At 46.0% G+C, this 15,959-nt stretch overlaps 1 protein-coding gene across 1 annotated transcript in view; it reads right to left on the bottom strand.

The window, feature by feature from the left end:
• The window catches only part of LOC145416727 (uncharacterized), a 118,252-nt gene that overhangs the window by 53,901 nt on the left and 48,392 nt on the right, over nt 1-15,959 (bottom strand). The window contains exon 12 of the mRNA XM_080285656.1: nt 14,141-14,182. Coding sequence (XP_080141782.1) covers nt 14,141-14,182 — 42 coding nt within the window. The remainder of the gene's footprint in view (nt 1-14,140; nt 14,183-15,959) is intronic.

The raw sequence follows: 15,959 nt of genomic DNA, 5'->3' as shown, positions 1-15,959 counted from the left end.
GAAATTTGATAGTCGACTATAAAAACACACATGTAAGTCTACACACACACACACACACACACACACACACACACACACACACACACACACACACCCTACCCACTCAGCGATTTACTTAGGTATGCAATATTCTGGTATACATAAACGCACACGCGCTCATGCACACACACGTACACAAACACTCACGCACATAGTAGCAAACGTGCCTCTGTGCCTGTTGAGAGAGAGAGAGAGAGCGAGAGAGTAAGAAACAAATAAAAAGCTCAGACAGACATGGATAGATAGATAGACAGATAGATGGAATAAGAGGCAAGTAGACAGATAGACAGACAGAAGAGACACTGATAGATAAACACAGATATACACGCAGAAAGATAACTATATAAGCTGAACACAAAGCGATAGATAAATTCATACCCAATAGATAAAAACTATACCTCTTCACTACCAGACGCCTTTTCTAAGCTTAAAAACGTCGCTTAATAAGAATAAAGAAAAATGACGATTTTTTTGAGACATACTGTTAGTGAAAGACAGGGAGAACGAATGTGTGTGGGAATGAGGAAGGGGGGAGGGATGGGGGATAGGGAGGAGGGGGATAACGGAGGGAGGGAGGTGAGGGGAGAGAGGCGAATGAGAGAGACGAACGGAGGAGAGATGGAAGATAAGGGGGGGGGGGAAGAAGAGGAGGGAGGCGAAAGAGAGAGACGAAAGGAGGAAGGAAGGAGGGTGGGAGAGAGAGGAAGGGAGAGAAGATAAATGTGAGACGGAGAGGAAGGAGGCGATGGAGAGAGAGGGATGGAGACAAGGAGAGAGATGGGAGCAAGGGAGAGTGACAGAGAAAAAGTTGAAGGAAAACGAAAGAGAGAGAAAAGGAGGGAGATGGAGGGAGGGAGGAAGGGAGGGGCTCGGGAGGGGGAGGGAAGGACGAGGTGAAAACCAGAAAAGAGGGAGAGGGAGAGACGTGGGAAGAGAGGGAGGAGGGGAATGAAGGAGGGAGTCAGGGAGGGGAGGAGAGGGGGAAGGAGGGAGGGGAGGAGACTAGAAGAGGGGGAGAGGGGGAAGGAGGGAGGGAAGGAGAGGGGGTGGGAGGGAATGAAGAAGGGAAGAAGGCACAAGTCGAGATAAGTCACGACCTAGCTTATGAAGGAGGAGGAAGAGGAGGAGGAGGAGGAGGAGGAGGAGGAGGAGGAGGAGGAGGAGGAAGGAAGAAATGAAAGAAGGAACGAAGAAAGAAGTAAAGGAAGAAGACAAGAAAGAGAAAGAAAAGATAAAAGAAAGGAGAAAGGATGACAGAAAAAGGGAGGGAGGGAGGAGATGAGAGAAAGGAAGAGGAGGAAAAAGGAGAGAGAGAAAGCACAATAAATAAGGAAGAGAGGGAGAGAAGGTGGAGGGAGGGAGAAGGGAGGAAAGGAGGAAAGTTCCCTCTTTAGGGTGGATTTATTTCTCCCTTCCCTCTCCCTTCTTCCTTTATTACCTTGTGTGTGTGTGTGTGTGTGTGTGTGTGTGTGTGTGTGTGTGTGTGTGTGTGTGTGTGTGTGTGTGTGTGTGTGTGTGTGTGTGTGTGTGTGTGTGTGTGTGTGTGTGTGTGTGTGTGTGTGTGTGTGTGTGTGTGTGTGTGTGTGTGTTAGTGTCCTTGCGTGTATGTGTGCGTTTTTTCACATACATATATACCTCACCGCCGTTTCCCCAGCGATTTATCTAACTTATGAAGCCTTTCCCATCCATCTATCTATCTGTCTATCTATCCACCCATCTATCTAACTATCTATCCATCAGTCACTCCATCTATCTATCTATCTATCTAGGATGATGAGTAGCTGCAGTTTTCACGGTCTGACCAACACCAACACACACCTCATACGTTCATTTGCCTCTACAGGTGCAATGAAAGGCCCCCTGATTTACCTTCTTCATACACCTGTGGAATTAAGAAGCATTACGTTCGCTACACCTTTTATACTCTCTCTCTCTCTCTCTCTCTCTCTCTCTCACACACACACACACACACACACACACACACACACACACACACACACACACACACACACACACACACACACACACACACACACACTAAAACGCTCTCTATCCCAGCACCACCTCACCAATTAACGTTCCTTTGCCTCTAACGGTGCAATGAATAGCTAATGCTGCACGTGATTTGCCATAATATTCCATTCCTGCAACATTAAGCCACAGCACGTTCACCACAGCAACCAAACATCACTACCTGTACGTTCATTTGCCTATAACTGTATGCTGAACGGCCTTACCACACGTTCTTCATACACCTGTGAACCCTTACTACAAATTACGATCATCAGAGCTCTCACAGCCTTACCAGTTGAACGTTCACATACTAACTGAACGTTCATATACTAACTGAACGTTCATACACCTCTAACCACCCACGCTAATACCAATATACCAGTCCTGTATTCAATATGGACGGTGGGTGTTGGTGCCAAAGTGGTGACATGTGCAGGTGTATGACGTAGGAGGTCTGCCGTGCCTCGGGAAAAGGACTGTTAAAACCTAAGCCCAGAGTCGGACACATAAAAAAATACTAAAAATACTGAACAGCTTTCTTACACGTTCATCATCACGTTCCTCAAACCTTCACACAGAACGTAACTCCAGTACACTTTCACATAAGGCTATTAACGATTAGCGGGTTTCCTGTCTTGATATTAGCGTAGTTATTGCGGCCTTAATGTACCTAAATTATGTCGTAACCCAGTTCTGTGATTAACTTAGTATTTTTGGTGTTGCCCTCGTCATTAATATTACCATCATCATCATCGTTTTCATAATCACTATCCAATCAGTCACTATCATCCTCATTACCAGTATTATCATCATCAGCACTCGCTCATCATCAAAATCAGCATCACCACCATCACTACCAATGGCATCATCATTATCATCATCATTTTCATCATCACCATTATTTTCATTAATACCATCATCATCCAAACCCTATTTCACAAAAACGAGGGAGAGAGAGAGAGAGAGAGAGAGAGAGAGAGAGAGAGAGAGAGAGAGAGAGAGAGAGAAACTATCATCAGGCTAGCCAATGACGTATCCAATTCATTCATTCACGTATTACTCAACCCCTCAAAATACCTGTACTATATAAACACTATGTACAGTATATATAAATAGTATGACAAACTCTCTCTCTCTCTCGGGTATATGTGTGGTTTTATTCTCTCTCACTGGATTACGGAAAGCATGGGATGTCTTCCTGTATGTATGTCTGTCTCTCTGTCTTGTTTGTTTCTTATTCTCTCTCTCTCTCTCTCTCTCTCTCTCATAAATAAAGCTAGTGTGCCCTACACAGTTTCCCGTTTTTTATTCTGAGGGAACTTTGTGTGAACGAAAATGAGGTTCGACGAATTCATTGGCTCACTTTTTTTTTTTTTTAAGGTTTGTCATGGAGTTGTTTATGAGAGAGAGAGAGAGAGAGAGAGAGAGAGAGAGTTGTATCCATACCTAGTTTTGTCAAGTACATAAGGCAATTAAAACACGACCTTCATTTAGCAAGACAAAAACAGAATAAACTGCCACAGAGAAGGCATTAAGTAAGCCCTCGTCACTGTGTTTACGAGAGACAGCGCCAGCACCTTAAGCTTAGTCACGTATCTGGCGCCCGTCTGTCTCCAAAAACATTACTCTCCCCCCCTACCGAAACTGCACACACACACACACACACACACACACACACACACACGTACCTGGCTAATTACACCTGTCATGTCTATTTTAATCACTATCTAACCTATATTGTGAAATCGACGTAAACTATGCTGATATGAGATAAGAGATGGTACTCTTGATTAAATGTCGTTGTTCTCTCTCTCTCTCTCTCTCTCTCTCTCTCTCTCTCTCTCTCTCTCTCTCTCTCACACACACACACACACACACACACACACACACACACACACACGCCATCTCATCATTCACTGGCCAATTTGTCAAGGTGTTTGGATCGCTGTGGTTACTGTCTTTAAGATGGTGATGACTACCTCTCTCTCTCTCTCTCTCTCTCTCTCTCTCTCCTTATAAATTTTCTCCTGCTTAATCTGGTTCAAGAAAGTGAACCCCTTCCTTCCAATGACGTGTTTTGTTGTTTTATTCTTGCTTGGTGGTATGTAGTGGGTTAATGATGCCTATATTTAATTTCCCTTTACTTCCCCATCCTTCCCCCAACTCTGTTCTTTGTTCCCTCTTCCTCCTCCCTTACCCCCCCTCTCTCCCTCCCTCCCTACTCCCCCTCCCCCACTCCCTGCCACCCTATCCCTTCCCTTCTGTTCTCTGTTCCATTCCATCCCCTGTTCTTTGTTTCCCTCCCCTCCCTCCTCTGTTCTGTTTCCCTGTCACTCCCTCCCCTCCCCTCCCCTCCCCTCTTCCCCCACCCGTTGTAACGTAACAATAACCCACATTACTGGACACCTACGGACCACTACAGGGGGAGGGGAGGGGAGGGGAGGGGAGGAGAAGGGAGATATGGGGAGGGAAGGGGGGAGGTAAGTTACACCTCATCTTGTGGTGTCGTGGCGTTACGCTGGCTGAATATGCTGAAGGTGGGAGGGGAGGGTGGAGGGGGACTGGGGGAGGGGAGGGTGGAGGGGGACTGGGGGAGGGGAGGGGTTAGGGAAGGAAAAAGAGAGGGAGGTAGGGAAAGGGTTAGGAAAAGAGCGAGAGAGAGAGAGAGAGAGAGAGAGAGAGAGAGAGAGAGAGAGAGAGAGAGAGAGAGAGAGAGAGGAAAGGTGGGAGATGGGTAGGATGAGAAATGAGAGAGGGAGGGGAATGAGAGAGAGGGAGGGGAATGAGAGAGGGGGAGGGGAATGAGAGAGGGGGAGGGGAATGAGAGAGGGGGAGGGGAATGAGAGAGGGGGAGGGGAATGAGAGAGGGGGAGGGGAATGAGAGAGGGGGAGGGGAATGAGAGAGGGGTGGGGACATGGAGTTGAGGGAAAGTTTGGGGAGGGGAAGGGAAAGAGAATGGGGATAAAAGAATAAGATGTAAATGGAGAAAGGAAAGAGTGGATGGGGAGTTGGAAGGAGGAGGGAGAGAGGGGAATGAGGGGAGTGAAGAAGAGGGAAAGAGGAGGGAGGAAGAGGAAGGGAGAGGGAGGAGGAGAAGATGTAGAACTGAAGGAAGGGAGAAGAGGTGGAGGAAAGGGTAGGGTGAGAAGTGAGAAAATGAATCAATGGGGAAAACCTATTACACAAGTACATTCCTCCCTTCAGTGCACGAACAGGGAAAGGTGAAGAATGAACGAATGGGGAAAGCCTATGAGAGAGAGAGAGAGAGAGAGAGAGAGAGAGAGAGAGAGGTCTAGCAATTCAATATACCTACCACACATTTTGGTACCTATGTCTCTCTCTCTCTCTCTCTCTAGTAGCCCAAGGGTTGAGTACGAGGAGGTCAAATAGTCACGAAGAAGTGGAGGTGACAGGAGCGAGGTGGTAGGAGGTAGGAGAAAGTCTAGAGACGGAACACTGAGTGGCAATTTGAAGAGAGAAGGAAATGCGGTAGGTGGTGTGGTGTGGTGGGTGTGGTAGTGTGGTGGAAAACAGTGTGGTAGTGATGGCTGTGGTTATGGCAGTGTGGTGTGGTGGTCGTGGTTGGAGATGGTGTGGTGTGGTACTGGTATGGTGTGGTAGTGGTATTGGTGGTGTGGTGTGGTTGTGGAGGTAGTTGTGTGGTTGTGGAGGTGATGGTAGGAGGAAGTGTTACCCACCAAACTATCTATCTATCCATCTTTCTATCTATCAGGCATGACGAAATGTTGGTGGCAGTGGTGAATGTGACAGTGCGGCTCAAAAATGAGATGTTGGTAGTTGTGGTAGCCCTGATTGTGGTAATGTTGGTAGGGCTTAATGATAATGACAGCAATGTTGGTAATGTTGGTTGGTTGCTCACATACGGGGTCCCTGTTGCAAAGATGGTGGTAGTTGTGGTTGATTACGAGACTGCCGGATGTTGGTTGTGCTCTAGATTGTGGTAGTAATGGTGGTAGTGGTAATAGTAGCAGCAGTAAGTGGAGTTGGATAGTAGTAGTAGTAGTAGTAATGATGTTTGTAAAGAAATGGTGGTAGTTGTGGTAGTAATAGTAGTAATATCGATCGTTGTACTGGTATATTTGGTACTAATTCAAAGTGGTGGTAGTAATGTTGGTAGTTTTGGTAGTAATGTTGGTAGTTTGGGCAGTAATGTTGGTAGTAGTGGTGGAAGAAATGTTGGTAGCAGTATTTTCCTTGGTATGTGTACAGTGGGTGGACAGCAGTTACGTTCACGGTCATAAACGCACACGCACGCACACACACTCATTTCACAAGTTTACCCTTGGCCAAAATGTGTATGTGTGTGTGTGTGTGTGTGTGTGTGTGTGTGTGTGTGTGTGTGTGTGTGTGTGTGTGTGTGTGTTAGATGAAATGCTAGAATTGTACCTACTATGACGGGGTTATTTCTCTCATTTACTTCCTCTTTCCTTCATTCTCTCCTTCCTTCACTCCTCCTCCCTCCCTCCTTTCTTCATTATTCCCTCTCTCACCATTCCTTACCTCTCTCCCTTCTATCTTCCTTTCCTCCAAATCTCTCTCTCTCTCTCTCTCTCTCTCTCTCTCTCTCTCTCTCTCCAGTTCTTTCCTCCCTTGCTACCCTGTGACTCTACCTACCTCCCCATCCTCCCTATCCCTCTCCCTCCCCTCCCTCATTCCTGTCCCATGTCTAATGAGCGCCCAAGATACGGTAGGGGAGGACTGGGTGAGGGTGAGGGTGAGGGTGAAGGTGAGGGTGAAGGTGAGGGTGAGGGTGAGGGTAAGGGTGAGGGTAAGGTAAGGGTGAGGGTAAGGGTAAGGGTGAGGGTGAGGTTAAGAGTGAGGGTAAGGGTAAGGGTGAGGGTGAGGTTAAGAGTGAGCGTAAGGGTAAGGGTAAGGGTGAGGGTGAGGTTAAGGGTGAGGGTGAAGGTGAGGGTGAGGGTGTGGGTGAAGGTAAGAAGGACAGGATAAAGTGAGGTGGGATACGAAAGGGAAGGGTAGGAATGGGAAGGGTGGGGGTGGGGGGTTAGGGTAAGGGTGGGTCAGGGTGAGGGTGGGAGAAAGGGTGGGGTGTGATAGAATAGGGTAGGGTGGGAGAAAGGGTGGGGTGTGATAGAATAGGGTAGGGTGGGAGAAAGGGCGGGGTGTGACTGAACAGAGTAGGGTAGGGTTGGGAGAGGTTGGGATGAAATACGGACGAGGTGGGATGGGGATGGGGAGTGGGGGTCGGAGGTGGGGGAGACGGTGAAGGTGGTGTGCGGTAGGTTGGGGTGGAGGTGGTGTGCGGTAGGTTGGGGTGGAGGTGGGGTGGTATGAGGTGGGGCGGGGCGGGGCGGGGTGGGGGGAGGTTATGGATTTGCCCCGGGGCCCCACTACAAGGTGTCAAGGTCGATACCCGGACGGCAGGAAGGGTGGGTAGGGAGAAAGGAGGAAGGGAGGGGAAGTGGGGTAGATAGGGTAGGGAGAAAGGGAGGGGAAGTAGGGTAGGTAGGTAGACAAAAGGTGGGAGGGAGGTAAGCAGGCAAGTAGGTAAGGACGAAAGGAAATACGTAAGGCAAATAGGTAAAAAGGGAGGCAATGCAGGTATACTGAAGGGGAGAGAATACAGGTAGGTAGGTAGGTAGGTAGGTAGGTAGGTAGGCAGGCAGGAAGGTGGATAGGTACGTAATTAAGCAGGTAGGTAAGTAGGTGGGCAGGAAGAAAGGGACGGAACTAAGGAAGGTAGGGAGTGGTGAAGGTAAGGGAGTACACACAGGAGGGAAGGAAGGCAGGAAGTTCTGGAGGTGAGTAGGGAGGGAGGGAGAGGACGGTAGGTGTAGGGATGAAGAGGAAGGGAGGGAAGGAGGGACGGAAGGAGAGGGAGGGAGTGGTAGAACGGGAGGTTGGAAAAAAATGGATACTAGGAGGAAGGGGGAGAGGGCGGGAGGGAGGACGGGGAGGGAGGAGAGACAATGAAGACCTGGAATGGAGGGAATGGGAGAGGTATATAAAGAGAAGGAGCAGGAGAAGTAAGAGCAGAGGAAGAGAGACTGCTAAAGAGTGATGGAAAAGGGGAGAGAAGAAAATGAGAGAAGAAACAAGGAGAGGAGAAAGAGAAGGAAGGCAGAGACGGAAAGGGAGAGGAGAGGTGGGTAGGAAATGAGAGGGAGGAACGGAGGAAAAGGAATGGAGAGGCAGGAGGGAAAATGAAGCAAAGAAATGAGAGAGAAGAGGAAAGGAAAGGAGGGGAGGGAAACCAAGAGGGAAGAGAGGATGGAGGGGAGGCAAGGAAAGAAGGGAGGGAGAGAAGGAAGGGAAGGGAGGACACCAACTAAGGTACAGACTGTGTGGGTGGAGAGAGAGAGAGAGAGAGAGAGAGAGAGAGAGAGAGAGAGAGAGAGAGAATGTAAAGAAAAACACAAAACAACAAAACTATACGATACAAAAAACAAAATCACACAAGGATACAAAGAAATATCTGCAAAAAATACAAAAAAAAATATATAAAGAAAACAGTGGCAGATACAAGGCCATACAACCATCATCCTGTCATCATCATCATCATCATCATCATCATCATCATCATCATCATCACCATCATCATCCCGACTTTTTTTCCAAACCAAAAGATGGGAAAGAATCGCCATGTTTATCATCACTTATCATTACTATCATCATCACTTCCCCCACGAATTAACAGTACAGCACGTTAATAATAATAAGAATAAGAATAAGAATAATAATAATGATAATAATAATAATAATAATAATTACTAAAGACAATCCAACTTGGGCCGCCATGACACCGTCTGGTCCGTGACGTCATCAAGGTAAACAAACCTGCTCTACCACTCTCGCCCGGACCCACAACAACGCGGCAAGAGTGGTCGAGTGAGGAATTTGAGGGAATGAAAGAGAGAGAGAGAAAACAGGAGGCTAATTCAATTGTGAGAGCAAAACTAGGGGAGAGAGGCGTTGACAGGGCATTGTGGTGGTAATGGTGGTTGTTGTGCTTATTGTGGTGGTGATTGTGGTAGCTGTGGTGGTGAAAATGGCATATGAGGGTGGTAACCGTGATGATGATGGTGGAGGTAGCTGTGGTGATGAAAAGTTGTGATGATGGTGGTAGTCGTGGTGGTGACAGGTAGTTGTGGTTATTCTGGTGGTGACTGTGATGGTTGGTGGTCGTGGTAGTTATGCTGTGATGTGGCAGCAGTGAATATCGTGATGAAAAAAGAATAACATGGGACCAGAATGAAATATACATGACAGAACTCTTCACTATGATCACGTACTGTATATATTGGAAGTTTGGATGCACAAATCATACAATTATTATCTCTCCCAAAAATATCTATAATTCTTTATGGAGCTGAGTAAATTTGTTGTCTCAGTATCAATAATTCAAAACAAAAACAGGTCATCGTGTGAAGGGATTTTAATGGCACGTCGCTGGGTATTATGGAGGGCAGTAAATGTATGTGTTGATAATCAGGCCTGGTGTTCTCAATGGCTGTGTTTTCGGGCTGTACAAAGATAAACAGAAAGACAGACAGGTTCATGGATAGATAGATGCGATGTATACACAGGTGGACAGATAGATATAGAAAGACAGGCACACAGAAAGGAGGATAGATTCAAAGATAGACAGATTTTCTCTTGTGCTTTTCTCATTCTTATTTCTTCTCCCTTACTTTACATAATCTCCTCATTCTTTCCTCCTCCTCCGCCGTCCTCATTCTTCCATTCCCTCCTCCATCGCAACTTCCCTCTCTCCCTCCCCCCTCCCTCCACACAGACTACATTATCCTACCTGACCCCTCTCTCTCTCTCTCTCTCTCTCTCTCTCTCTCTCTCTCAATACCCTCCTCATCTATACTTTTCCTATCTCCTCCCTTCCTTTCCTACCACTCCCTTCCCACATTTACTCAACACTCTCTCCTTTCTTCCCCTTTTCTTCAATTCTTTCCTATTCCCTCCCTTCTGTCACGTTGCTCAACACCCTCCTCTTCCCCTCCCCCCACCCTTCTTTTCCGACCCCCTCCCTCTCTCTCTCTTGCTTTCCCAACCCCTCCTACCTCCTTTCTCCATGTCTCTCTTCCTTTCCTAACCCCTCCTTCCTCCTTTCCTCCCCTCCCTCCCTCTCTTCCTTTCCTAACCCCTCCTTCCTCCTTTCCTCCCTTCTCCCTCCCTAACCCCTCCTTCCTCCTTTCCTCCCTTCTCCCTCCCTCTCTTCCTTTCCTAACCCCTCCTTCCTTTCCTCTCTTCTCCCTCCATCTCTTCCTTTCCTAACCCCCCCTTCCTTCCTTCTCCCCTCCCTCCCCTTCACTCAAAACTCCCCCCCCCTCTCCCACACACTCTTGAAGGTCGCTAAGGTAATGAGGTTATTGAAGAAAGAGTAGATATCCCCCCCCCTCTCTCTCTCTCTCTCTCTCCCGTCTCATACTCCCTTTACTCCCTCCTCTCCCTTTCCCCATTCTCATCCATCCATCCATCTATACATAAGGTCTCCATACATAATAAACATACTGTACATTCACATCTATCCACCAACACACACACACACACACACACACACACACACACACACACACACACACACCTGTCCACCATAAGGGGTCCACATACACATATAAATATTCATACATACATACATCCCTCTGCCTATGACCTCCAGGCTTTTCGTCGCAATGTGTCCCGGCATCTCGAAATTAATGCACCTTTACTTTGGCATTCTTTTCTTCAACTTTTCTTGGCTGGGGCATTTTTGTTGTTCCCTAGTCTTGGGCTATTTTTTTTTTATGCATACACAATAAACAGAGAGATATATATAAATTCATAACAATCATCATATATAAACATTCATCTTTTCTATATACATACATATTCACACACACACACACACACACACACGCTAAAACAGTCAGCCAATACATGACTACATATTGCTAACATACACATACAAATATACTTACATATCCATACGTCATTCATCCATACATATAACAGTAGTACACATAAACATACATACACAATATTCGTACATATACATATACATACATACATATACACACATATTCGTACACATACATACATATACATCCATATTCGTGCACACAGACACATATACCTTCAAGCACATACATACATATATACATACACACACCGATCATACATACACGGTATTCTGAAGCAATGGAAAGCCTGCCAATCCTTCCAAGACCACTTACAATAAGACAATGAAGTTAATGATAAAAATAATGATGGAAAGTGAAAATGAACGAATAATTACAAAACAATTAAGCCAAGTGAGAGTGCCAGGGGGGGAGGAGGAGGCGGAGAAGGAAATGGAGGAAGGGTGAGGTAGGTTAGGTGTACGGGGGAGAGGGAGGGAGAGAAGGGAAGCAAGGGGGAGAGGTGGAAGAGATTAGGAAGGGGAGGGGTGAAAAGATCTAGGAGGAAGAGGGAGAAAGAAGCATAAAGGAGAGAGAGAGAGAGAGAGAGAGAGAGAGAGAGAGAGAGAGAGAGAGAAGGAAGGGGTGAGGGGTAGGGAAGAGAGGCAGGCAGCGAAAAAAGACGCGAAAACAACAAAGTAAAATAATGGAGGGGGAAAGAGGGAGAGGAGGAGTGAAATTGAGGAGAAAGGGATGAGAGGGGAGAGAGAGAGAGGGAGGGTAGGAAGAGGGAGGTAGGGGAGAGGGAGGGAGAGTAAGGAGAGGGGAGAGGGGAGGCATTTTAGGGTAATGAGGGGAAAAACACCCTTACCGAGACAGACACATCGATCTGGGGAGAGGGGAGGGGAGGGGAGGGGAGGGGAAAGTTAGTGGTATGTATGAGAGAGAGAGAGAGAGAGAGAGAGAGAGAGAGAGAGAGAGAGAGAGAGAGAGAGAGGAAGGAAGCAATTAGACCCGCGAAACAAAACCTCAAGGATAGGAAAGCAAGAAAAAAAAAAGATAACTTATTTACTGTAAGAAAATTAATATATTCACGATAAATATTGATAAATGATGATGGTGTGAGAGAGTGAGTGAGGAAGTGATTGAAAGAGAGTGAAAATGAGAAAAAAGTGAGTGAATATGAAACACTGAAGAGGAAGTGGAGAGTGAGAGTAAGTGTAAGAATATGATGATGATAATAATGATAATAATAATAATAATAATAGCAGTACCAGTAGTAGTAGTAGTAGTAGTAGTAGTAGTAGTAGTAAAATAAAGACAGAAAATAAAGCAACAATTTAACCACACCTTTTCCCAATTCCTCAGAAATAAATAATGGGGTATCAGTATTTTTGGCCATTAGTTTAATATCCAATCTAGCCGTATTAAAAACAATTTGGGTGATGAGAAAATGGCGTGTTGACTCTCTCTCTCTCTCTCTCTCTCTCTCTCTCTCTCTCTCTCTCTCTCTCGTGTGCACTGACCAGAATAATCCGTTTTATGTAAGTAAAATCAGACACATACGCACATTCATCCTAACATACACATACATGCTATCCAAAATTATGTACAAAAAATATTACTTTTGTGTACACTTTCAAACTGCACACACAAACGTGCACTGGACAGACACCCACGCACATACATACAGGCAACATTAACACACAAGGACTATACTACACACACACACACACACACACACACACACACACACACACACACACCCTCACGTGCGAGACTGTGCGAAGTTACACGTATTGAGGTCAGCACGTACACGCACATACGCGAAAGTATACACCCAGGGACACAGTATACACATGGAAATACACATACGTACACTAAAACACACACACACACACACACACACACACACACACGAGACGCAAACACACAGGCAAATACGCACACACACACAAATATAAACAGCCCGTCTTTATTAACCTTCCTTTTACACACACACACACACACACACACACACACGACCCTCACTTCCGGTGGTGATTATGTTGGAGGTTTGACTGCCTCCCCACCCCTCTCCTCCATCCCTCTCCCTCCCCCTCTCCACCCCACTAATCTTCCTCTCTCTCCCATTTCTCCTCCCTCTTCCCCCTCCCCTACCTTTCCCTCACATTTCCTAATCCCCTTTTCCCTTTCCCCCCCTCCACAAATACTCCCTCTCTCCCCCCCCCTCCCTCCTCTCTCTCTCTCAGGTAGGCAGATGGGGAGGGAGGGTGAGAGAAAGGGAGGGAAAGAGGGAGGGACAAAGACAAGGGATGCAAACACCTGGATGGAGAGACAGACAGGCAGGTGTGAAGGGAGGGAGGGAGGGAGGGAGGGAGAGAAGGAAAAAGGAAGGCAGGTGATGAGAGAGAGAGAGAGAGAGAGAGAGAGAGAGAGAGAGAGAGAGAGGCATTACACTGATAAAACTCAACTGTTAACATAGATAAGAAAGATAAATGACTCGTGAGACTCGACTAAGCCATACTTTAGTGAGTGATAATGATGATGATGATGATGATGATGATTAGTAGTAGTAGTAGTAGTAGTAGCAGTAGGAGTAGTAAATAATAATAATAATAATAATCATCATCATCATCATCACCACCACCACCACCTTATAATCTTAACCTGTATAATGATATTTTCCGCATTTTCCATTCTCTCTCTCTCTCTCTCTCTCTCTCTCTCTCATTTTTATAATCGCTACTCCCATCTTCATTAATCCTCTCCCTCCCCTCCCCCCCTCTCTCTTCCTTCCCCTCCCTGTCTCAATCTCTTTCCTCTCCCTTATTTTTTCGTCTCTCTCCCTCCCTCTCTCACATTCTCTCCCTCATCTTGTTTTCTTTCTTCTCCCTGCTTCTCATTCACATCCCTTACTCCCTCTTATCTCTTCTCTCTCCCTCCTAACTTTTAACCTCTCCTCATTACCTCCATCTGTCTCTCTCTCCTCTGTCTCTCCATCTCTGTTCCTCCCTACTCTTTTTCTCTCGCCTTCGTCCCTCCCTCTTCTCCATCTTTCCTCCCTCTCCCCCTGTTCCTACCTCCCTCCTGCTCCCTCCTCCCAATCTTATTCCCTCTTCCCCTCCTCCTATCCCCTCTTCCTCCTTCCCTTCTCCACGTTTTTGCTGCCCCTCCCCCTCTTCCTGTCTCCCTCCTACTCCCTCTTCCCCCCTGCTCCTCCTTCTCCCCCTCCTCCTCCTCCCTCCCTCCCTCCCTCCTCTCCACCTTTCCTCCCTCCCTCCCTCTCTTTCCTCCAAGGTTCCGGTTCACAACACTTTCTCAAAGCTGAACAATCCACACACGCGTGCACACAGACACATACACAGTCAGATCCACATCAATGCACGCACACATAAACACACCAACGCGCACACATACGTACACACTTCAAGACATCCAGAAACCCACGCACATAAATGTACACTCATATGCACAGAAGCGTTAAAAAATACACATACACCTACGCACACAGACAGACACACACATACGCACACAGATGCACGGTACACATACTTAGACCTACATGAAGTGGCTCCCAAGCACTTTGAATCATGCACATACCTACACATACACACACATACACACGAACATCCATATACAGACGCACACGTCCGTAAACAGATAAGATTACGCACACCTTGATCTACACACACACACACATTAGACAAAGTGTATACATCTCAAAAGCAGACACATACACACAATCACGCACACACATTAAGAATCACACATATTTACATACATCAAACATACATAAACACATGAACTCAAAAGCACACACATACTTACATGACCTTTCTGTACGCACTAACGCACGCACATACACCGTTTTTCCCACACTCAATGACACACACACACGCACACGCACTCTCTCTCTCGCACTTGCCAACTCTTCTTCGCTTTCACATACATAAGCAGACTCTCTCTCTCTCTCTCTCTCTCTCTCTCTCTCTCTCTCTCTCTCTCTCTCTCCACCGTTCAACTCCGCTTCTCTCCCTCACTTCAATGAACAGGAGTGGGTAATCTAATGTCTATCTATCAACCTATCTATTTATCTATCTATCCATCTATCTATTTATGCTATTTCTAGGTTTATCTATCACTTATCATCTCTTGGTCTGATAAATAAAAATAATAGTAATAATAAGGAGGATATTTACTAAGTTGATATCAGTAGTTACGAGGGAAAGACAGGACTTCCGGTTTATAGAAGGTACGGTGCAGGTAAGGCTTCATACCTACACACGTACACAGGCACACATACATACATGGATATACACAGGCACACACACAATTACAGATACACACACACACACACACACACACACACACCTGTCGATCGATATAACGGACATCGACATAAATGTGGGTGGGAGTGCGTTGACAGAGCTAAATAGACTAACAGTATATCTATCTATCTATACTTATTTATCTATCACTGTATTTGCAGATATGAAGGAAAAATGGAATGATAGATAGATTTAAACAGATAGATGTAGATAAATAGATATAAATAGATATAAAGGCAGATAGATAGATATAAATAACTATAAATGGGCACAAAAAAATAGTGTACTAACATGGTCAAATCATATGAAAAGATATCTTGATTGAGAGAGAGAGAGAGAGAGAGAGAGAGAGAGAGAGAGAGAGAGAGAGAGAGAGAGAGAGAGAGAGAGAGAGAGAGAGAGAGAGAGAGAACTAGAGCATGAGATTACGAGTATGCTTATTATTGGTGAACAGATAGGCAGGCAGGAAGGAAAGTAGGTAGGTAGGTAGGTAGGTAGGTAGGCAGGTAAGTAGGTAGGCAGAAAGGTAGGTAGGAAGGAAAGAAGAAAGGGAGGAAGGAAGGAAGACAAGAATAAATGAATGAATGAATAAATAAATGAACGAATGAATGAATGAATGCATGAATGAAGGAAGGAAGGAAGAGAGAAGGGAAGAAAGGAATGAATGAATGAATGAATGAATGAATGAAGGCAGGTAGGTAGGCA

This window comes from Coenobita brevimanus, chromosome 107, assembly GCF_032717465.1.
Source record: "Coenobita brevimanus isolate Jiangsu-jjx chromosome 107, ASM3271746v2, whole genome shotgun sequence".
Classification (NCBI taxonomy): Eukaryota; Metazoa; Arthropoda; class Malacostraca; order Decapoda; family Coenobitidae; genus Coenobita; species Coenobita brevimanus.
This window is presented reverse-complemented; position numbering and strand designations above follow the sequence as displayed.